General features: G+C 38.3%; 1 protein-coding gene across 2 annotated transcripts in view; it reads left to right on the top strand.

Moving 5' to 3' along the window:
* Nucleotides 1–24,413, top strand: part of CDH8 (cadherin 8) — a 370,394-nt gene that overhangs the window by 217,014 nt on the left and 128,967 nt on the right. For both annotated transcript variants that reach the window (XM_082439484.1, XM_082439485.1), the window contains exons 6-7: nt 4,963–5,150; nt 10,113–10,366. In XM_082439484.1, coding sequence (XP_082295610.1) covers nt 4,963–5,150; nt 10,113–10,366 — 442 coding nt within the window. The remainder of the gene's footprint in view (nt 1–4,962; nt 5,151–10,112; nt 10,367–24,413) is intronic.

The following is a 24,413-nucleotide window of genomic DNA, read 5'->3' as shown; positions in this document are numbered from 1 at the left end:
AGAAAAGTGCAGCCTTCCGAGACTGAACTAGAAAGAAATAGAAAATATAAACAGACCAGTCACAAGCACTGAAATTGAAACTGCGATTAAAAACTTACAACAAACAAAAGCCCAGGACCAGAGGGCTTCACAGGCGAATTCTATCAAACATTTAGAGAAGAACTAACACCTATCCTTCTCAAACTCTTCCAAAATGTAGCAGAGGGAGAAACCCTCCCAAACTCATTCTACGAGGCCACCATCACCCTGATACCAAAACCAGACAAAGATGTCACAAGGAAAGAAAACTACAGACCAATATCACTGATGAACATAGTTGCAAAAATCCTCAACAAAATACTAGCAAAGAGAATGCAACAGCACATTAAAAGGATCATACACCATGATCAAGTGGGGTTTATCCCAGGAATGCAAGGATTCTTCAATATATGCAAATCAAACAATGTGATACACCATATTAACAAATTGAAGAAAAAAAACGTATGATCATCTCAATAGATGCGGAAAAAGCTTTTGACAAAATTCAACACCCATTTATGATTAAAAACTCTTCAGAAAGTAGGCATAGAGGGAACTTACCTCAACATAATAAAGGCCATACATGACAAACCCACAGCCAACATTGTCCTCAATGGTGAAAAACTCAAACCATTTCCACTAAGATCAGGAGCAAGACAAGGTTGCCTGCTCTCACCACTGTTATTCAACATTGTTTTGGAAGTTTTAGCCACAGCAAGCAGAGAAGAAGAAGAAATAAAAGGAATCCAAATAGGAAAAGAAGAAGAAAAGCTGTCACTGTTTGCAGATGACATGATACTGTACATAGAGAATCCTAAAGATGCTACCAGGAAACTACTAGAGCTAAACAGTGAATTTGGTAAAGTAGCAGGATACAAAATTAATGTACAGAAATCTCTTGCATTCCTATACACTAATGATGAAAAATCTGAAAGAGAAATTAAGGAAACACTCCCATTTACCACTGCAACACAAAGAATAAAATACCTAGGAATAAATCTACCTAAGGAGATCAAAGACCTGTGTGCAGAAAACTATAAGACAGTGATGAAAGAAATTAAACATAATACAAACAGATGGAGAGATATACCATGTTCTTGGATTGGAAGAATCAAAATTGTGAAAATGACTATACTACCCAAAGCAATCTACACATTCAATGTAATCCCTATCAAACTACCACTGGCATTTTTCACAGAACCAGAACAAAAGATTTCCACAGTTTGTATGGAAAAACAAAAGATCCCGAATAGCCAAAGCAATCTTGAGAAAGAAAAACGGAGCTGGAGGAATCAGACTCCCTGACTTCAGACTCTACTACAAAGCTACAGTAATCAAGAAAGTATGGTACTGGCACAAAAACAGAAATATAGATCAATGGAACAGGATAGAAAGCCCAGAGATAAACCCACACACATATGGTCACCTTATTTTTGATAAAGGAGGCAAGAATATACAGTGGAGAAAAGACAGTCTCCTCAATAATTGGTGCTGGGAAACCTGGACAGCTTCATGTAAAAGAATGAAATTAGAACACTCCCTAACACCAAACACAAAAATAAACTCAAAATGGATGAAAGGCCTAAATGTAAGGCCAGACACTATCAAACTCTTAGAGGAAAACATAGGCAGAACACTCTATGACATAAATTGCAGCAAGATCCTTTTTGACTGAGCTCCTAGAGAAATGGAAATGAAAACAAAAAAAAAACAAATGGGACCTAATGAAACTTAAAAGCTTCTGCACAGCAAAGGAAACCATAAACAGGACGAAAAGACAACCCTCAGAATGGGAGAAAATATTTGCAAATGAAGCAACTGACAAAGGAGTAATCTCCAAAATTTACAAGCAGCTCAGGCAGCTCAATATCAAAAAAAAAAACAACCCAATCCAAAAATGGGCAGAAGACCTAAATAGACATTTCTCCAAAGAAGATATACAGATTGCCAACCAGCACAAGAAAGAATCTCAACATCATTATTAGAGAAATGCAAATCAAAACTACAATGAGATATCACCTCACACCAGTCAGAATGGCCATCCTCAAAAAATCTACAAACAATGCTGGAGAGGGTGTGGAGAAAAGGGAACCCTCTTGCACTGTTGGTGGGAATGTAAATTGATACAGCCATTATGGAGAGCAGTATGGAGGTTCCTCAAAAAACTAAAAATAGAACTACCATACAACTCAGCAATCCCACTACTGGGCATATACCCTGAGAAAACCATAATCCAAAGAGTTATGTACCACAATGTTCACTGCAACTCTATTTACAATAGCCAGGACATAGAAGCAGCCTAAGTGTCCATTGACAGATGAATGGATAAAGATGATGTGGACATATATACAATGGAATATTACTCAGCCATAAAAAGAAACGAAATTGAGTTATTTGTAGTGAGGTGGATGGACCTAGAGTCTGTCATACAGAGTGAAGTAAGTCAGAAAGAGAAAAACAAATACCGCGTGCTAACGCATATATATGGAATCTAAAAAAAAAAAAAAAAAAAAAAAATGGTCCTGAAGAACCTACGGGGTGGACGGGAATAAAGATGCAGACCTACTAGAGAATGGACTTGAGGACATGGAGAGGGGGAAGGGTAAACTGGGACAAAGTGAGACAGTGGCATGGATATATATACACTACCAAATGTGAAACAGATAGCTAGTGGGAAGCAACCGCATAGCACAGGGAGATCAGCTTGGTGCTTAGTGACCACCTAGAGGGGTGGAATAGGGAGGGTGGGAGGGAGGGAGACGCAAGAGGGAAGAGATATGGGGATATATGTATATGTATAGCTGATTCACTTTGTTAGAAAGCAGAAACTAACACACCATTGTAAAGCAATTATACTCCAATAAAGATATTTTAAAATTTTTCTTTTTTTGAAAGAATTTTAGAATTTTCACATCTGGCGCCATTCATAAATCAGACAACAATGCAACCCTTTTAAACCAAATGACTGAAATAAAAACGACCATCCCTTGCATCCTTCCCCTGACTCTTCTGTTTTCTTTTCAATTGCCATTATAGTTAATGCGTTAACATGGAACTCCTCTTTCTCAGAAAATGATTGTTTCAATTGAGTGGTGGCGGATAAGTTTCAAGTGTTCCCTTTCTTAGAGGTAATATCGATTAACTACGATCCCACTGAAAGGGATGATGAGAGTAGGAAGAATAAAAGTGGATAAAGAAACGTTTCATTGGCTTGGTTTCCCAAGGTTTCCTGATGCAGGGTTGGTAGCAAGGTGAGCCCCTTGCTGTCTTATTATTTAATAAGCACACCTCAAGGAATCATCTGAAAATTTACCTGAAATATAAAGTTGGAAGGAAATGGAATCATTACACCAATTATGAGGGTGTTGGGAGACTTGTGCTAGACTGATGATTTTTGGTGCCTTCCTTACAGCAAAACTGTTTGGAAAACATTTTTGTTCCCAGGTCACATAATATTATGATTTAAAGAGACACTTTAATTTCATCATTAAATAAAAGTGTGTTAGTTCTAGAAGAAAAGCTCGCCCATCATCTAAAGTAATCTTGTTATATTGGCTAAAATAAGCCTTAGTTTATCCAAGGGACTCAGTGATTGAGTTCAAACTAGAATTAGGTTATGTTCTCCAGATATAATTTTTCCTTTTGGGTTTATGTTTCACTGAATGTTTATTGTCCCTTGTTCTTGTTGCAGTGGGACTACAACTTCCTGGTTGTCTGGGTTTGGGTTCCCTGGAAACAGGCACTGAGAGAAGGATTTGATTATAAGTAGTTTATCTTGGAGATGATCCCAAGAAACGCCAGCAGGGAAGTGAGAATTGTGAGCGAGAGGAGGCTAGAAAGCTGACAGTGTGCATTATCAAGCCAGCGATGACTGGGGGTGACTGGAGCCTCATTCCATTGGGGAAACTCTGGAGCACTGTAAATAGACAAAAGAAAAGGACCAGATTAAGATTATCCTGCCAGAGAGGGCGAGGAGCCTGGAATTTTATGTGCTAAGTTGCGTGAGCCTTTGAGGGCTGCTTCTCTGGGGGTATTAATTTTCTGATAGTTCTGGACTGACAGGCAATGGACAAAACGGGTTCTGAAGGCCAGAGGAAACCCTTAGCAAAGAAATGCAAGAGTTGGCAGTTGGCTGTAGGGCAGGTGTGACTGAAGTGGTAACGGCCAGGGGTTACAGGGTTGGGGTACCAGCAACTTCCCCTACACCAATGAAAGTGAGCGACACCAATACAACAGCCAAAGTGATCTGAATAAAAATGGGACTAATATCGCTAATTAGACACGTTTTCCTGCCCCCATAGGAGAAGCCACATACACTGTAACTGTATTTTGCCTAGAGAGTTTTGAAGGTAGGATTTTTGGTCTTCAGAGCAAGGAGAATTTTAGTAACAAGAGGAGTGTTTCATGTGTCTGAACAGCTTGCTGCAGGGCACAGCAGAAGCTTGGTAATTGGATTTTATCAAAAATGGTCTACAAGTCTGTAAATATAAAGGTAACTTCAAAAGTGACTTTCAGTGTGTTACACGTTGCATCTATCTGTGCTGAAATTAACTTAATATTTTATGTTGGGCAACAATGAATATCCCCAAGGGCAGCCAATGTGATTATACAGCAAATTGGAAAGAACATTCACATAAACTCACTAATATCCTGATACAACTCTGCTCCAAATATGTACTTGGTAAACATATGGTTGAATAAGTCCCATAACTCAGAAGAGTTTCAAAGAGAGATCACTGCTTCTTCTGGGAACATTTGTCTCTGGCTCATTTAAAAGACTGTACATTCCACAGTGGAAAGGATGTTTTTGTCTTTCCCGTCACTGTATTGGTAGTATCTATACAGAAGTAGCCAGAGCAAAAGAGGTGCCCAATACATATTTGTTAGATGAATGAATGAAGAATGGAATATGTGCAGTGCTCAGTGTCTCTCCTCTTTCCTAAGGTCTGTATCACTTCTCAGTACCAGAAGATGTGGTTCTTGGCACTGCCATAGGGAGGGTGAAGGCCAATGATCAGGATATTGGTGAAAATGCACAGTCGTCATATGACATCATTGACGGAGATGGAACAGCACTCTTTGAAATCACTTCTGATGCCCAGACCCAGGATGGCATTATAAGACTGAGAAAGGTAAGCTCAGGAAGGTTTTGTTCATCTTCAGAATACCTCTTTGAAACTTGAATGTTGAAGGTGGTAGGGGTTGGGTGGGCTTCCTGACATAATCTTAGAACTGGAGGAGGTTTGCCTTCTTGAGCTGTGCAAAAGTGAGTGCCTTTTGCACATAGTCCTACTTTATATTTCAGCTAAACCTCGGTAAACTGTGACCATGGTGGTGCTAGCCTCCCATCTCACCCATCATTTCTTTCCTCTCTGTGTATCAGTGTTTTTCCATGAGCTGCAGGAACTTGCTCAGTTCTTGTCCAGAGCATCCACCTATGTAGGAAAGCCAACGCTCTGAAGGCAACCTTCAAGCAATGAGGGACAAAGATTGGTGGACAGTTCCTATTCACTGAAGAAATTATTGTAAGGCATATTGTTTATGATTCCTTAGAGGATTTTCAGTGGGAATAATCCTCATAAGCCCATAGAGGTGGCAAGTTCAATGGCTTTTCATCCTTTTCTATAGAACTCTCCCCATTTCTAATCTCCTGCTTCCTAGAATATCTCTGCAAAATGCATTCAAGTTTCCTGTGTCTTCACTGCAGGCTCTGCTTTTAGGGAAACTCAAAGACAGACAAAGTAGTCAGCTTCAGTTATTCTGGCTAGTTCTGGCACCGGAAGGACAGGGCCCACCCTGCTATCATTAGATACTCCTAACTGTGATCAAATGTCCAAGCATTGTGGTCAATGAAGCTCATCTTTGCTTTTCTCCTGGGTGTGGGGCTACGATTGGAGAAAGAAACATCTCCATAAATAGTACAAAGAATATATGGCTTTTTTAAAATTGGAGTATAATTGCTTTACAATGTTGTGTTAGTTTCTGCCACAAAGTGAAGTGAATCAGCCATATGCATACACATATCCCCTCCCTCTTGGACCTCCCTCCCCGCCTCCATCCCACCCAACTAGGCCATCACAGAGCACCAAGCTCAGCTCCCTATGCTATACAGCAGGTTCCCACTAGCTATCTATTTTACACATGGTAGTGTATTTGTCAAACCTAATCTCCTAATTCATCCTCCCCTTCCCTTCCCCTCCATGTCCACACATCCGTTCTCTATGTCTGCCTTTCTATTCCTGCCCTGCAAATAGGTTCATCTGTACCATTTTTCTAGATTCCACATATATGAGTTAATATACGATATTTGTTTTTCTCTTTCTGACTTACTTCACTCTGTATGACAGACTCTAGGTCCATCCACATCTCTACGAATGACCCAATTTCATTTCTTTTTGTGGCTGAATAATATTCCATTTCATATATGTACCACATCTTCTTTATCCATTCAGATGTTGATGGACACTTAGGTTGTTTCCATGACCTGGCTATTGTAAATAGTGCTGCAATGAACATTGGGGTACATGTGTCTTTTGGACACATGTCCAAAATATGGTATATGCCCAGTAGTGGGATTCCTGGGTCATATAGTAGTTCTATTTTCAGTTTTTTAAGGAACCTCCATACTGTTCTCCTCAGTGGCTGTATCAATTTACATTCCCACCCATAGTGCAAGAGGCTTCCCTTTTCTCTGCACCCTCTCCATCATTTGTTGTTTGTAGATTTTCTGATGATGGCCATTCTGACTCGTGTGAGGTGATACCTCATTTTAGTTTTGATCTGCATTTCTCTGATAATTAGTGATGTTGAGCATCTTTTCATGTGCCTCTTGGCCATCTATATGTCTTCTTTGGAGAAATGTCTGTTTAGGGCTTCTGCCCATTTTTAAATTGGGTTGTTTGTTTTTTTAATATTGAGCTGCATGAGCTGTTTATATATTTGGGAGATTAATCCTTTGTCTGTTGATTCATTTGCAAATATTTTCTCCCATTCTGAGGGTTGTCTTTGTTTATGGTTTCCTTTGCTGTGCAAAAGCTTTTAAGTTTCATTAGGTCCCATTTGTTTATTTTTGTTTTTATTTCCATTACTCTAGGAGGTGGGTCAAAAGAGATCTTGCTGTGATTTATGTCAAAGAGTGTTCTTCCTATGTTTTCCTCTAAAAGTTTTATAGTGTTTGGCCTTACATTTAGGTCTTTAATCCATTTTGAGTTTATTTTTGTGTATGGTGTTAGGGAGTGTTCTAATTTCATTCTTTTACATGTAGCTGTCCAGTTTTCCCAGCACCACTTATTGAAGAGGCTGTCTTTTCTCCATTGTATATTCTTGCCTCCTTTATCAAAGATAAGGTGACCATATGTGCATAGGTTTACCTCTGGGCTTTCTATCCTGTTCCATTGATCTATACTTCTGTTTTTGTGCCAATACCATACTGTCTTGATTACTGTACCGTTGTAGTATAGTCTGAAGTTGGGAGTCTGATTCCTCCAGCTCCTTTTTTTTAACCTCAAGATTGCTTTGGCTATTCAGGGTCTTTTGTGTTTCCATACAAATTGTATAATTTTTTGCTCTAATTCTGTGAAAAGTGTCTGGTAATTTGATGGGGATTGCATTGAACCTGTAGATTGCTTTAGGTAGTATAGTCATTTTCACAATATTGATTCTTCCAATCCGAGAGCATGGTATGTCTCTCCATATTGCAATCTGTGACTGCTTTTGCTCATGATCCTTTGTGTGCATGTGGTAAATGTGAAAAATTCTGTACATTTTCCATATTTATTTCTCATCGTGACAACTACTTTCATTAAAAAACGTGTAGAACACAGTTCAGTATTTTACAGACATGGGCATTTGCAAAGAAAAATACCCTTTTATCTTAATCATGAGTATTTTGTTCAACATTGTTCTTTATATGCTTGCCATGAAGTAGTACAAATTAATTTTAAAACGGATTTGCTGATTCATGAATTAGAAGATAGATAATAGGTCACAGTGTCAGGAGCCAATAATTTTGCCCTCTGTCTTGATCAGCATTACAATGACATGACTCCAAGCTTACTATTTGACTCTCTCTGTCATGTTTCACAGGGATCTGCTTCCAATGGTCATGCTCTTAAAATCCCCTTTTGGGGAGGTATTGAAAGTGAGAACCTGGAATTTTCTGGATATAGTTTTATATACAAAATCAATTTTAAAAATCAACTTTGAAAAGAAAATGGCTGCATCTATTTTAACTCTGCTGAGTAACACTCACTTTAAACCTGGATGGAGCTCAGTATTAAGAGTTGCAAAGTATTTAAAAACTCATGTGTGAAATAGAGTACAGTATAATTATACTTGAGTCAATTACTGACTAACCCAGAGACACATTTTCCTTGGCTAATGATTCCTAATGTCGTTTTTGTTGTTATTATTAACTGCTATTCTTTGTTACCATAAGGTGCTTTTATAAACTGAAGCAATTAGCTGTTTGCTGTATTTTTATTCACCATTATTTATAAACTTGGAAGCATATACTACACATCTTGACACCAAAAAAACCTATGTATTTTACTCTAGAGAACAATCTGTATGGAGTCATTTTCCCGCAATTCATGGGTCCTCTTTTTTGTCTGACAAAATCCCAAGGACACCAGGATGTGTTCGGGTAGATTGTCATTATGTTGGGCTAAGAATTAAGCAGAATATAATCTTTTATGTTTAACAGCGTTTGTAAAGAATTTGAGATTACAAAATTGTTACAGTAGGGGTGATTAGCAAATTGTGAAAATGTTGATGTTGAATTGCCTATTCATGTACACACGGGTACATGTGTTTAGTAATTTCAGAATAGACAGGGGATTGAGTATCTGCCTTGTTTATTAGATAATATATCAAAAAAAATCTAAGTCCACTTAGAATGAAATTCAAATATAAGAATCAACATAAAATTTTGAAATAAGAATATATATTTAAGCTTGTATAGGAGTTCTCTGAAAGAGTTCACTAATGCCAGCTTGTGTTCCAGCTTATTTTTTAAAAATTTGCACCACAGACGTAAAGTTCAATTTCTTATAAGAATTGCCATGCAAACCTAAATTGTCTCTTTGAACCTTGACAGAAATACATCCTTGACATCTTAAGTATTATGTGTTGCCGAGAGAATTGGACTGTGAGGGTTCTGATGCAGATGGCCTTCTGGTTGTTTAAAGGGACTGTGTTCTTTTACCTGCCTCTATTTACGTAGGGCATTAAGTTAAGTCTCTGGGGCTTTTAAGGAAAGAGGTATTAATAGGTCAGAAATATTTTCAGTAATGGTGCAATGAGGTAATTTCAAATTGCTTTTAACTGGTTGGTGGAAGTCACCACCAGACCTAGTTACCTACCTGTCTGTCTATCTATATATCTATCTACCCTAAATATAAACACAGGTAGATATGTGTCTGTATACATATTTCTTTATATGCCCACCTGCTTCACAGCACAGAACTCATATAATAGAGACCTTCTAAGAATGCCCTAAAAAATAATAAGCCTCATTTTAGCCACATGATCAGTAAAGCAGTGATGCTCTGGAAGTGAAATAAGAAAACACTCTTTGTTGGGATTAGTGCTAAATTGTGCTTTATAATGTCTCCATGGACTAAACAATGATTATTTCTAGTTCTTTACATTTCACACTCTGTTGCAGAAATGATAAAATATTCTTCCCAGATAGAGATTATGTTCGATGCTGCCTTATCTCTGACCAGCAGAGGCCCGATTAACTGGCTGATTGGTATGCAGATCATGCCTTCACTAGTAAAATTTTATTATGACTCTGAAGTGAAATTTTGATGGCACAATTCATGACTGTGAATATTTTGTGAATTCCAAGTGAAATGAGCAAAACAAAACAAAACAGTAGGAGATTAGATTCACTGAGCTTGTATAATAAACAGATATCAATAAATGCCTGTAAAATTTACAGGTTGAATCTGGGGGAATGGAGAGTGATCCCATTAAGGCTCACAAATGGGCTTAAATGCACATAACGATCATCCATCAGCATTATACTCATTTGTTCTCGCTGCTGTGGTCATTAGTGAGAAACATTCATCTTTGTCATTTCTTAACAGCCTCTGGATTTTGAGACCAAAAAATCCTATACGCTGAAGGTAGAGGCAGCCAATGTCCACACTGACCCGCGTTTCAGCAGCAGGGGGCCCTTTAAAGACACGGCGACAGTCAAAATTGTTGTCGAAGATGCAGATGAGCCTCCAGTCTTCTCTTCACCGACTTACCTCCTCGAAGTTCATGAAAATGCTGCTCTCAACTCCGTGATTGGGCAAGTGACTGCTCGTGACCCCGACATCACGTCCAGTCCTATAAGGTATTTCTCTTTTGAAAGTAAAACTGGCTATAGTGCATGACAAGCAAATCAGTACAAAATGTAATTACGTATGCAGTCTGTGTGGCTGCGTTTGAGACTATGTTCACATGACCAAGGAATTTTGGTCAACATGTACTGCGCTTGTGTGTGTGTGTTGCACACACCTGCGAAGAGCTGCATACAATGCCCAGAGCCAGGAATATCAAGATGAAGAAAGCTATTAAGCTTTCAGAGAGCTCAATGAAAAAGCCAAATCGAATATATTTTGCAGTGCATTTGGGTGGATCTTTTATATGATATTGTTTTTGCTTGTTTATGCTTTTTTTTTCTAGCATTAGAAAAGTATTGCTGTTTTTTTTTTCTTTCTTTCTTTCTTTCTCCTTTGACAGAAAGAGAGTTACAGTGAATTATGTATAAGAATTTAGAGGCATGAGATCACTGTCTCAACACATTAAGAGGCCCCCTCTCTTATTTCTGTGTTCGGCGTTTGGCTTTGAAATTATCTTTTTATCACTTTATGGGCATTTCTGATAGGTCAGCATGTTTGGATCAGTGCCTTTTAGACAAAACCTTTCTCTGCCATTTCAAAAATATCTTTTGTTTATACTTTCCCTGCTCAACATTTTTCCCAGGATGAGAAATATAATCCTTTATTAAAGATTTTCTTCCTTTTTTTTTAGAAATAAGGCTCAGTTCTGGGTTTTTCTTGTTGTTGAACTGTGTACATCTTTTCTCTTTTGCCAGTCACCCAAATGACAGTAGATGCTCAAGCTAAATAGCTTTCTTCCAAAAGAACACTGAAAATCTATAACTTGTCCACTGGTCTCCAAGGGTGAAGTGTTAGTTAATGATGTGTTTGAGTGTGGATTTCAAATATTGCTTTAGAAATGTTTGTTGAAAAAGAGAGAGAAAACTAGACAGAAGAATACAGTTTTAAAGAATTGTCCGGTTAATTTGTGAGTTAGATGTCAGCTTATATCCAAGTCATTCAATTTCTAAGTTACAGGGACCTACGGCAGATATCTTTCTAATTACTTTATTCAGGGAAACTCGAGACAAGTGAGCTTTCTGAAAGCTTTACTTATTCACTTCTTTTTTATGTATTAAACTCCCAATACTCCCAAGGGTGCTGAAACTATGAGGCTGGAGGTGAAACCCAGCAGAATAATCAGTGCCCCAAATAATTTGAGTTTGGGCAAAAAAAGAATTATTTTCAGGTCCGGAAAAGTTGTTTTTAACACAAGTCATTTCTGAATTCAGGATAATAGAGTGTATCTCATAAGGATATAAAAAAAAAAATCCTTTCTTCAAAAGAGCTCAACCTCTAAGAAGGGGATTTGAGGAACCGTCAGTGGCCCATTCTCTGTTCTAAAGGAACTCAACAAGTTGTGGACACACAGAATGGCCTCTATTTGGCTAAGAAAATCATATCTATCAAAGGGACAAGTATTGAATACAAGGGCAGGAAGTATCCAGAAAAATAAATTTACGTGGGCATCCATTTTTTGACTAAATAGTGAAGTTGTGAAATGGCTTTATACTGAAATTCTAATATATAAATAGAGACAGTGGTACTTGTTGAATGAATGAATCTGCCCCGTTTTCCACTGTTACTCCAAAGAACACAGAACAGAGCAATGACCACTTTCTTCACATCTTCAAGCATAAGAGAGAATATGAAGAAAGTAAACAAGATTGGTTTAACCGAGAGACCAGCCATGGGGTCAGTTTAGCATTTGATTTGTCAAGATTTCTACTCTTGTCAGCAAAGAGCCCATAGGGGGCCAGGAGCATGCCAAGCTGAGGACCCTCAGGGCAAATAGGGGTTCAGATATCAGGGCAATCCCATGTACACCCCAAACATGGAATCTATAGTACCAGCGGGAACAGACTTCCTGTGCAGAAACATGTTCTTCATCAGCTGGAGATGAAGTTTGAGTAACTTTTGATACCAAAGTGAAAGTGATACTAACCTCAAATTGGTTAGAAGTGGGTAAACATCCAGGTTCATAGCTCCCCACATGTTTTTGCCCATTTTATAATCTATCCATTGACTGATGTAAAAATGGAGATATGCTGATAATCATTCCAGCTCACAGGGAATCAAGTGATGATTATCATTGTAGCTGATTGTTATTGCTATTGTTATTTTTTATAATTGTCAGTGGCATAAAAGGCAGGTGAAGAAGAAGCTTGAGGCTGCTTAGCAACAACTGCCCAACCTGGAAGCATTTTGTTTCCAGGCAAACTAAAGGGGGTCTGGGGCTGTGTTACCAGGAAGAGATGGACAGATAAAGTACCATTTGATGACACAGGCATACTCTAGCTCTGATAGATGTCAGGCAAGTGCTAGTTCCTTGGCATATATGGTTTCACCCGAAGAAAGGGCGATTACTGTTTCAAATCATTTACAACAGGGTTTTGATGCATTATTCAGAAAGTGAGCCCCACACCATTCTGACTGGAGGTGGACTGGCTCCATAGGAATGAATCTAGAATGTAAGAATCACCAACTGCATTTTTCAGTATCTGTTCTGCATTTTTGCAGTTGTCCCTCCCTTAATCCCTGTCCCCCCAACTGGGTTATGGAGAGCAGCTTTCCTCTCTCGATGAACAATTGGTTAATTTGTGTAGAAAATTAAATTTCCTGACTAGCTAGAGCAGTGCATAGTTCCTTATAAGTCTAGCAGACAGATTTAGAGCCATTTAACCTTTTTAAACAGAACTAGAGGACACAGATATTCAGGGAATTATCAAGTAACAAATAACAAAGCATGATTTTCTCTTTAGGGCTGTTGTATTTTATATGCTAACAAGAATGTACGCATCTTTTAGGGGAATGTTTACTTTGCCATCCAGCAAGAAATAGGCATTTATTGTGGCATCTGCCATGTTAAAACATGCAGTCATTAATTGGTTGGTCAACTTCCTCTAAGACTCAGCTTCTTTTGAGAGCACATTGTCAAGCTGAAAATATCATGTATTTTAAAATTCTTATAACTAAACCTATTTCTATGTCTATAAACATATCTGTATCTATATCTATGTCTGTATAAGCCCATCAGGGCAAACAGACAGTGATACAGAGGCAAAATTCATGGTCTTACCGTCTCCCTTCCAGGAACATTAATTAAGCATGTGCTGCTTTCTTCAATACCGTATGCTTCTCAGTAATACAGAATACAATTGTGTAAATTATTTAAAAGATGCCATATCTTGAAGCTACAGCAGACTACATTTCAAATCCTGTCACTCCTACTTCCCAGCCAGACAGCTGGTCTCTTGGAATTCTCTGAGACTCAGCTTCCTCATCTGTATTTTGGGATAATATCATCTTTGGAGCTATTAACACTACCAACTAATAAAGCCACCATAAATTTCATATCTTAAATGCAAATTAAAAACCTAGTACTCATTTCACCTTGCAATAAACCTTTCTCTGCTCCAAATAAATAAATAAATAAAAATAAATAATAAAATAAAAATAAAATCTTAGTACTCATTTTAGCAGAGATTCTTCTACTCAAGGTTGCTGACTGTGCAGAATTACCTGTTATTTTTTATTTAACAGTTACATGCTAAATAGTCTAATTAGCATCATTTAGTCTAATTTGCCCTTGCTACTGTGATGAATATTGTTACTAGTGAGTGCTTACTATGTGGCAGGGATTTGCTAAATGTATTCAGTTCATTTCCTAACACCTTTATGAGATAATACGTATACTCATTTAACAGATGAGAAACCGAGGATGAAAAGACTAACTTGCCCATTGTCATACAAATAGTCGAGAATGGAACTGTGGTTCCTACATTTTTTTTTTTTTTTTTCTGGCAGTGCAATGCCTGCTTTCTGTTCCTTTGTCACACTCCCTTTCTTTCCCTATGATCTCTGTGACTCAGACTGTGTCTCTACGTATTGTGATGGCATAGCAGGACCAATTTTTTTCCTCAAAATCTTCTTTTATGTGTTTGTTTATTTTTAATTATATAATTTTCAGGTGTACAGCATTATAGTTCAACATTTGCATACACTACAGAGAGAGCACCACCACAAGTCTAGTCACCGTCCATCACCATACAGCAGATCCCCTTCACCCATTTCACCACCTCAACCCTGTTCCCTTCTTGGTAGCTACTAATCTATTCTCTGTATTTATGAATTTGTTTTTATTTTATTTTGTTTGTTCATTAGTTTGTCTCAGATGACACATATGAGTAAAATCATACAGTATTTGTCTTTCTCTGTCTGACTTATTTCACTAAGCATAATACCTTCGAGGTCTATGTTTTCACAAATGGCAGGATTTCATTCTTTTTTTTATGACTGAGTAATATTCCATTGTGTGCATGTACATGTTTGTATGACATCTTCTTTATCCATTCATCTGTAGATGGACACTTAGGTTGTTTCCGTATCTTGGCTATTATAAACAAGACTGCATTGAATTAGCAGGACCAATTTAATTGAAATAATAAACTATTCATTCTCTAAATGGTCTCATTCAGTCCAGGATGCATACCAGGAAAAAAAGAGCATACATATATCAGGTCTGTGGAATTAACCAGGGTACGGGTGGAGTGTTCCTTTCTCATCAGTCTAGCCCCTTTGTATGGGTTTGTTACTATCGGTTGTGAACCAAACTGTGATTCGGAGGTAAAGGGAAAAACAATGTTATTGTTATTTGATGAATCAGACATTGTGCTAAGTTTCTATTATGTATCATTTCACTTAATTCTCACAAAAGACACCTATGAAGTAGTCAGTATGATTCCAGCGTTATGGAGAAGGAGACTGAGGCTCTGAAAAGATGCTTCCTGTGCATGTTGACATAGCAGGGGGTGTGGGGCCAGGGTTTAAACCCAGGTTTCTTCTTACCACTGACCACTATGTCTATGCATGCTTTGCTACGTTCTGGTATTTTGCATGAGGTGTAGGATGATGACAGCTAATGTTTACTGAGTTGGTACTTTGTGATAGACACTCTGAAATGGCATTTGAGGGAGCATATTGTTTGTCCTTAAGGTAAAAGTTCCTAGCACAGAGTAGGTGTTAAATACAGGTCAGTGCTTTCATGTAAACCTGCTATGGCTCATTTTTTTCCTCTCAATAAAGTCATGTCAAGTGTGTATTTGATTTCACCATGGCTTTGAGTGGCATGTGACTGTTTTTTTACATAGTTGCTTCCTATTTATTTTCTGCAAAGCATTCTCCATGAGTAAGACTACATGAGCTGCTTAAATTAAAAGTGGGAATGATGGCCATTCAGCAGGCAAAGCAGGCTGACACATGACCACGGCGGCCACAGTGCTCTGTTGCCCTAATTCCTCTCTTGAATATAAGTGCCCACTCAACACAAGACACTGCTTTTTTTTTTTTCCTACTTGTATTCTGGCATTTTTATAATTCGCCTCAGTTACCAGGCTTGCTGTTAATGAGCTCTTTTCCTGAAAACACTTCTTATAGTCCTGATGTCCAATGATGCTACAGTGGAAATGTTTCATACTGTAGAAAAGCTGGCAATTGTTTGGCGAGTAAACTGTGTATCGATTGACTCTCTCCTCAATCTTGCAATAACTCCCAAGAGACCTTGTCTTTTTGTTGTTGTTGTTTTTAATTGTGATAAGAACACTTTACATGAGATCTACCCTTTTAACAGATTTTTAAGTGTACAGCACAGTATTGTTAACTGCAAGCACAATGTTATACAGCACATCCCTAAAACGTATTTGTCTTGCGTAACTGAAACTTTATAGCCATTGATTAGCAACTTCTCATTCCTCCCTTCTCCCAGCCCCTGGCAACCACCATTCTGTGCTTCCATGGCTGACTATTTTAGATACCTCATATAAGTGGAATCATGCTATAATATCCTTCTGTGACTGGTTTCTTGTACTTAGCAAAATGTCCTCCAGGCTCATCGATGTTGCTACACATTACAGAATTTTCTTCTTTTTAAGGCTGAATAATACTCCATTCTGTCTATACACCACATTTTCTTTATCCATTCATCTGTCGATGGACATTTAGGTTGTTTCCACATCTTGGCTATTGTGAATAATGCTGCAGTGAACGTAGGACTGCTAATATGATTTCAGTTAGTTTGAATAAATGCCCTGAAGTGAGATTGCTGAATTATATGGTAGTTCTATTTTAATTTTTTTTAGGAACTTTCATACTGTTTTCCATAGCTGCTGCACCACTTTGCATTCCTACCAACAGTGTACATGGGTCTAGTACATGGACTAAGTCTTTTTAAAACAATTAAAACTTGGTCACTTAGTTCCTGCACACTCTTAGCCAGTTAAAATTTGATTGTCTCCCAATTCAACAGTACCAGCTTTTCCAAGTCATTTTCCCAAAACACTCACTGTACTGCTAATTCAGCTAATAGTGATTAATATTAATTAAGTCATATATTCATTTAGTCACATGGCCATTCATTCACATTACACACTCTCTCTCTCTCTATATATATATATAGCACATGTTATATATACTATATATTATATTCTGTGGCACATATGACTTGTCTATATCCATATCTATATATTTATATCTATATCTATATCTATCTAATCTATGGTTTCCTAAGGAATTTCTATAAAGACAGATCCTCTGCCCTCATGGACCTTGTTCTATAGTAAGGAGGCTGGTTAAATAGCCATGTTAAATTCAAGTCTTTCACATTTATCTAACTAACCTTTAAGGCTATCTGAAAATGATAAACAAAACTAGATTATGGAACTTTAGGGTCACATAGAGGAAGAGGTTTCCTAGTTGTCTAAGGAATTGCAATAGAAGCAACCACAGATATCCAGTGATGTTAAAGTGGAAATATCTCACACTCTAGAGAACCTAGTATTAATCTGGAGGGTGGACTGTATGTATGTAATTTTCTCTCATTTTTTATTCCCTCCCTCCCTTCCTCCCTCCTCTTTCTCTCTCACTATAAAGAGAAGCTTTGGGTAGAAAAAAGACTCCTTTTTTCCCTTAAAGGAATAATAAATAATATGTGATGCGGGGACTTTAGAATTCTGTGACTAGCAGAACTCAGATAATATTATTTATTAAAGCAGTTAGAGCAACCAGTAGAGCAATTAGAGGCAAAAGTTGAAAACTTGTAGATGGAATTTTTGATACTTGAAGTGCATGGGAGAAAATGTTAAAATGGTTTCTTTAGGCATAATAACAAAAGCTAGAATGAAATTAAACAGTGAGAAAGAAACAGTTGGAGTTCAGTGAAATACATAACTGATTCATAACTAAGGGGTTTATTTCATTATTAGTGGCTCTAAACAGCATCTTTCCTTGCAGTTGGCTCAACATTGTATCTTCCTATAAATTTGCCACAGCAAAATAGTTTTTATAATATAAAAGTGCATTTATTCCTGTTAAATTTGGAAACTAGAATATACACTGCCCTTCTCCAAGCATCTCCCTAGCTGTGCTCTAAGGAACATCACTGGGACAAAAGACAGGGCAGCCAGATCAATTTGAACTCGAGCTTCTTTGCACTAGGATTTCATAGATGAGTTACTTGGCTCAGGGGCTTTGCACTCTTTAAGAGGGAGAGATTTAGTCTTTGAACTTTCTGTAATTTTTCAGAGAATCTGAAACATTTGATGTAAAGGACATTCAGGCTTCTGTGCTGGTCTGTGCTCTAGATTCTAATGCATCAAGCATTTCAGAGCATCGCAAACATCATGACACTTATTCCTATTTGTGTAGTAGGATATACGTTGCCCCCTTTTCCTTTCCATAGAACCTACTTAAGGGAGGACCCATGACTAGTGAATACTTTAAGTCTATTGCATGAGGCCAGAAGTTAGCAAACTATAGCCTGTGTGCAGAATCTGGCCTCCCACATTTTTAAAAAATAAAGTTTTATTGGAACACAGCCACTCTGCAGTGGAATAGTTGTGACAGAGACAGTATGACCTGCAAAGCCTAATATATTTACTTTACCAAAGAGTTTGTCATCTCCTACAATAGACTGGTAAGAGCTTGGATTTTCATCAGTAATTTGAATAGTTGGTTCTCACATAATTCCAGGATCTTATTCTGTCTAGGAAACTCCCTAAAGGTAAGATTTTAAAAATATTTTTTAAACTTGGAGTAGTCAAAGAAATTCCTTTATTAGAATCCAGCTGTATATGATGGGGTTGATGTCCCCCACGCTTGCCTTAGAACCCTTGGGACGTTAAGTTCTCATGGGGCACCTGACAGTGTGCACTTACGTTGAGTCAGCCAGAAAAATCTGGCTTCATTTAGTGTAGCTTTAGGGAAAATCACCATAACTACCATACACACTGTGAAAGGACATCCTGAAAAAGACTGAGATGCTTACTCTCTTGGACTGGGGAATATATTTGTTTCTTGCATGAATTTCTCATAATACCCTATTTTTCTACCTGCCCCTTCTGTTCTCCAGGCCTCAGTGATGACTACGGTACAGGGTTTTTAGAACTGAGGCTGGTGATTGCCTTAGCCAGACTCTGGTCTCTGCACTTCAATGCCTTGGCAAAACCTCTGACTTGCACAGCAGCATTTCTCTCTCTGAAAGCATGAAGTGGCATGAAATAGAATTTCACTTGGAACAGACTTGCTGGAGTATGTTCAACAAACTCTAACATGCATTCTCCAATACAAGAGTAGATGTTTAATGAGTAATACTGGAAATTTTTTGTGGATCTTCAGTCATGCCTATTTAGTGTTTTAGCACAGTGCCCTTCACATATGTCTCATTTACACTGTATGACATGAACTCTATGAATTACCTATATTCTTATCCCCATTAAACACGTCGGTTGCAGGTTGTTTTCCTGGGAAGTAGATGGAGTTTGAAGTGCAAGCTGTTTGTTAGAGAGCAGCACCTGTGACTGGAAGGGGACAGAAGCAGGCAGACTTGGGGAGCAGTAAAACTGCAGTGCGATCCCAGCAAAGCCTTGGCCCAACCCAGTGGGATGAGTGTTGATCATCAGAGGAGTCCTGTGTCCTGCCGGAATGGTAGGGCCTTTATCCCTCTGCTGGCTTAATCTCCAGGTAACTCCTGGAGAGGACAATTTCTGAAAAAGAGGCAGATTCTAAGGACCTGCTTTCTAGAGGGTCTCCCCTGACTGCTCATCCTACAGCTCTGGCATCCTTCCTTAAAGGGACATCTGCCCCGAGTATGTCCATCACGGATAAGTGCACGGAACCTCTTTACTGGTGTAGTAATTTGCCCAACTTCATGCTGCTAGTCATCTAGCTCCAAACTCACATGTTACCTCCAAACTACAGTGTCTTCTCTTAGGCAAATATATATTTGTTCTACATTTTTAGATGCAAATGCTAAAGCGGCAAATTGATTTAGCTGAAATGTTACCAGTGTGGTATGGTAAACCTGACTAACAATAATCAAAAATTATCAAACTGATGAGAAACTCTGGTCTGAAGTGCAGGAGGAGAGGCCTCTGAATGCAGTCCCCCTATGAGCAAGTGGAACTAGACTGAGCACAGAGGAAAAGAAAAAAAGTTTGGAGAATCTTGAAGTCGTAAACCTGGGGCTCAGATATAAACCTGATGGAAGCCGTAACTTGGGTCTCAGATGCTGGCCGAATCCCCCAACACTGCGCCCTGGAGCAGAGAAGGCTAGCGCCTAGCGCCCTGCATGACTCAGACCCAACGCCTGGCCTTCAGGTGACTGCACCTGACTGGGAAACCCCTGACAGGAGGCCACCCCTCAGGCATCTCCGGGACCCAAGGAGAGGAGCCACCAACAGGATGCCCGGCCCTCAGGCAACTCCATGACAGGATGGCTGCCCGAACTATGTGGCTGACAGGGTCTTGGTGCTCGGGCCTGGTGTCAGGCCTGAACCTCTGTGGTGGGAGAGCCAAGATCAGGACACTGAACCACCAGAGACCACCGAGACCCACGTAATATCAATCGGCGAGAGCTCTCCCAGCGATCTCCATCTCAATGCTAAGACAGCTCCACCCAACAGCCACCAAGCTCCAGTGCTGGATGCCCCATGCCAAACAACTAGCAAGACAGGAACACAACCCCACACATCAGCAGAGACGCAGCTTAAAATCATACTAAGTTCACAGACATCACGAAACACAACACTGGACGCAGCCCTGCCCACCAGAAAGACAAGATCCAGCCCCACCCACCAGAACACAGGCACCAGTGCCCTCCACCAGGAAACCTACACAAGCCACTGAACCAACCTTACCCACTGGGAGCAGACACCAAAAACAATGGGAACTATGAACCTGCAGCCTGAGAAAATGAGACCCCAAACACAGTAAGTTAAGCAAAATGGGAAGAGAGAAAAATAAGCAACAAATGAAGGAGCAAGGTAAAAACCCATCAGACCAAACAAATGAAGAGGAAATAGGCAGTCTACCTGAAAAAGAATTCAGAGTAATGACAGTAAAGATGGTCCAAAATCTTGGAAATAGAATGGAGAAAATACAAGAAACGTTTAACAAGGACCTAGAAGAACTAAAGAGCAAACAAACAAGGATGAACAACACAATAACTGAAATGAAAAATTCTCTAGAAGGAATCAGTAGCAGAATAAATGAGGAAGGAGAACGGATAAGTGACCTGGAAGACAAAATAGTGGAAATAGCTACCACAGAGCAGAATAAAGAAAAAAGAATGAGAAGAATTGAGGACAGTCTCAGAGACCTCTGGGACAACATTAAATGCACCAACATTCAAATTATAGGGGTGTCAGAAGAAAAAGAGAAAAAGAAGGGGTCTGAGAAAACATTCGAAGAGATTATAGTTGAAAACTTCCCTACCATGGGAAAAGAAATAGTCAATCAAGTCCAGAAAGTGCAGAGAGTCCTATACAGGACAAATAAGAGGAGAAACATGCCAAGGCACATATTAATCACGATATCAAAAATTAAATAAAAAGAAAAAAATATTAAAAGCAGCAAGGGAAAAGCAACAAATGACATACAAGGGAACCCCCATAAGGTTAACACCTGATCTTTCAGCAGAAACTCTGCAAGCCAGAAGGGAGTGGCAGGACATATTTAAGTGGTGAAAGGGAAAAACCTACAACCAACATTACTCTACCCAGCAAGGATCTCATTCAGATTCTATGGAGCAATTAAAACCTTCACAGACAAGTAAAAGCTAAGAGAATTCACCACAACCAAACCAGCTTTAAGACAAATGCTAAAGGAACATCTTTGGGCAGGAAACACAAGAGAAGGAAAAGACCTACAAAAACAAACCCAAAACAATTAAGAAAATGGTAATAGGAACATACATATCGATAATTACCTTAAATGTAAATGGATTACAGAATAGATACAAGAACAAGACCATATATATGCTGTCTACAAGAGACCCATTTCAGACCTAGCGACACATAGAGACTGAAAGATGGAAAATGATATTCCATGCAAATGGAAATCAAAAGAAAGCTGGAGTAGCAATTCTCATATCAGACAAAATAGACTTTAAAATAAAGACTATTAAAAGAGACAAAGAAGGACACTACATAATGATCAAGGGATCAATCCAAGAAGAAGATATAACAATTGTAAATATTTTTGCACACAACATAGGAGAACCTCACTACATAAGGCAAATGCTAACAGCCATAAAAGGGGAAATCGACAGTAACACAAAAATAGTAGGGGACTTTAACACCCCACTTTCACCAATGGACAAATCATCCAAAATGAAAATAAATAAGGAAACAGAAGCTTTAAATAACACATTAAACAAGATGGACTTAATTGATATTTATAGGACATTCCATCCAAAAACAACAGAATACACTTTCTTCTCAACTGCTTATGGAACATTCTCCAGGATCATATCTTGGTTCACAAATTAAGCCTTGGTACATTTAAGAAAACTGAAATTGTATCAAGTATCTTTTCTGACCACACTATGAGACAAGGTAGCAATTACGGGGAAAAAAAACTTTAAAAAAATAAAAACAAATGGAAGCTAAACAATATGCTACTAAATAACCAAGATATCACTGAAGAAATCAAACAGGAAATCAAAAAATACCTAGAAACAAATGACAATGAAAACACGACGACCCAAAACCTATGGGATGCAGCAAAAGCAGTTCTAAGAGGGAAGTTTATAGCAATACAATCCTACCTCAAGAAACAAGAAACATCTCAAATGAACAACCTAATCTTACACCTAAAACAATTAGAGAAAGAAGAACCAAAAAAAACCAAAGTTAGCAGAAGGAAAGAAATCATAAAGATCAGATCAGAAATAAATGAAAAGGAAATGAAGAAAACAATAACAAAGATCAAGAAAACGAAAAGCTGGTTCTTTGAGACGGTAAACAAAATTGATAAACCATTAGCCATACTCACCAAGAAGAAAAAGGAGAAGACTAAAATCAGCAGAGTTAGAAATGAAGAAGGAGAAGTAACAACTCACCCTGCAGAAATACGAAGAATCATAAGGGCTTACTACAAGCAACTATATGCCAATAAAATGGACAACCTGGAAGAAATGGACAAATTCTTAGAAAAGCACAACCTGCCGAGACTGAACCAGGAAGAAATAGAAAATATACATAGACCAATCACAAGCACTGAAATTGAAACATTGATTAAAAATCTTCCAACAAACAAAAGCCCAGGACCAGACAGCTTCACAGGCAAATTCTATCAAACATTTAGAGAAGAACTAACACCTATCCTTCTCAAACTCTTCCAAAATATAGCAGAGGAAGGAACAGTCCCAAACTCATTCTATGAGGCCACCATCACGTTGATACCAAAACCAGACAAAGATGTCAAAAAAAGAAAACTACAGACCAATATCACTGATGAACATAGATGCAAAAATCCTCAACAAAATACTACCAAACGGAATCCAGCAGCACATTAAAAGGATCATCCACCATGATCAAGTGGGGTTTATCCCAGGAATGCAAGGATTCTTCAATATAGGCAAAACAATCAATGTGATACACCATATTAACAAATTGAAGGAGAAAAACCATATGAAAATCTCAATAGATGCAGCAAAATCTTTTGACAGAATTCAGCACCCATTTATGATAAAAACTCTCCAGAAAGTAGGCATAGAGGGAACTTACCTCAACATAATACAGGCCACATATGACAAACCCACAGCCAGCATCATTCTCAATGGAGAAAAGCTGAAGCAGGATCAAGACAAGGTTGCCCACTCTCACCACTATTATTCAACATAGTTTTGGAAGTTTTAGCCACAGCTATCAGAGAAGAAAAAGAAATAAAAGGAATCCAAATCGGAAAAGAAGAAGAAAAGCTGTCACTGTTTGCAGATGACATGATACTATACACAGAGAATCCTAAAGATGCTACCAGAAAACTACTAGAGCTAATCAATGAATTTGGTAAAGTAGTAGGATACAAAATTAATGCACAGAAATCTGTTTCATTCCTATACACTAATGATGAAAAATCTGAAGGAGAAATTAAGGAAACATTCCCACTTACCATTGCAACAAAGAATAAGATACCTAGGAATAAACCTACCTAAGGAGGGAAAAGACCTGTACTCAGAAAACTGTAAGCCACTGATGAAAGAAATTAAAGACAATACAAACAGATGGAGAGATATACCCTGTTCTTGGATTGGAAGAATCAAAATTGTGAAAATGACTGTACTACCCAAAGCAATCTACACATTCAATGCAATCCCTATCAAACTACCACTGGCATTTTTCACAGAGCTAGAACAAAAAATTTCACAATTTGTATGGAAACAGAAAAGACCCCGAATAGCCAAAGCAATGTTGAGAAAGAAAAATGGAGCTGGAGGAATCAGGCTCCCAGACTTCAGACTATACTACAAAGCTACAGTAATCAAGACAGTATTGTACTGACACAAAAACAGAAATATAGATCAATGGAACAGGATAGAAAGCCCAGAGATAAACCCACACACATATGGTCACCTTATCTTTGATAAAGGAGGCAAGAATATACAATGGAGAAAAGAAAGCCTCTTCAATAAGTGGTGCTGGGAAAACTGGACAGCTACATGTAAAAGAATGAAATTAGAATACT

The sequence above is a fragment of the Balaenoptera physalus genome (genome assembly GCF_965194825.1).
Source record: "Balaenoptera physalus genome assembly, chromosome: 19".
Taxonomy (NCBI): domain Eukaryota; kingdom Metazoa; phylum Chordata; class Mammalia; order Artiodactyla; family Balaenopteridae; genus Balaenoptera; species Balaenoptera physalus.
The sequence above is the reverse complement of the archived record's forward strand: the minus strand, read 5'-3'. Positions and strand labels throughout refer to the sequence as shown.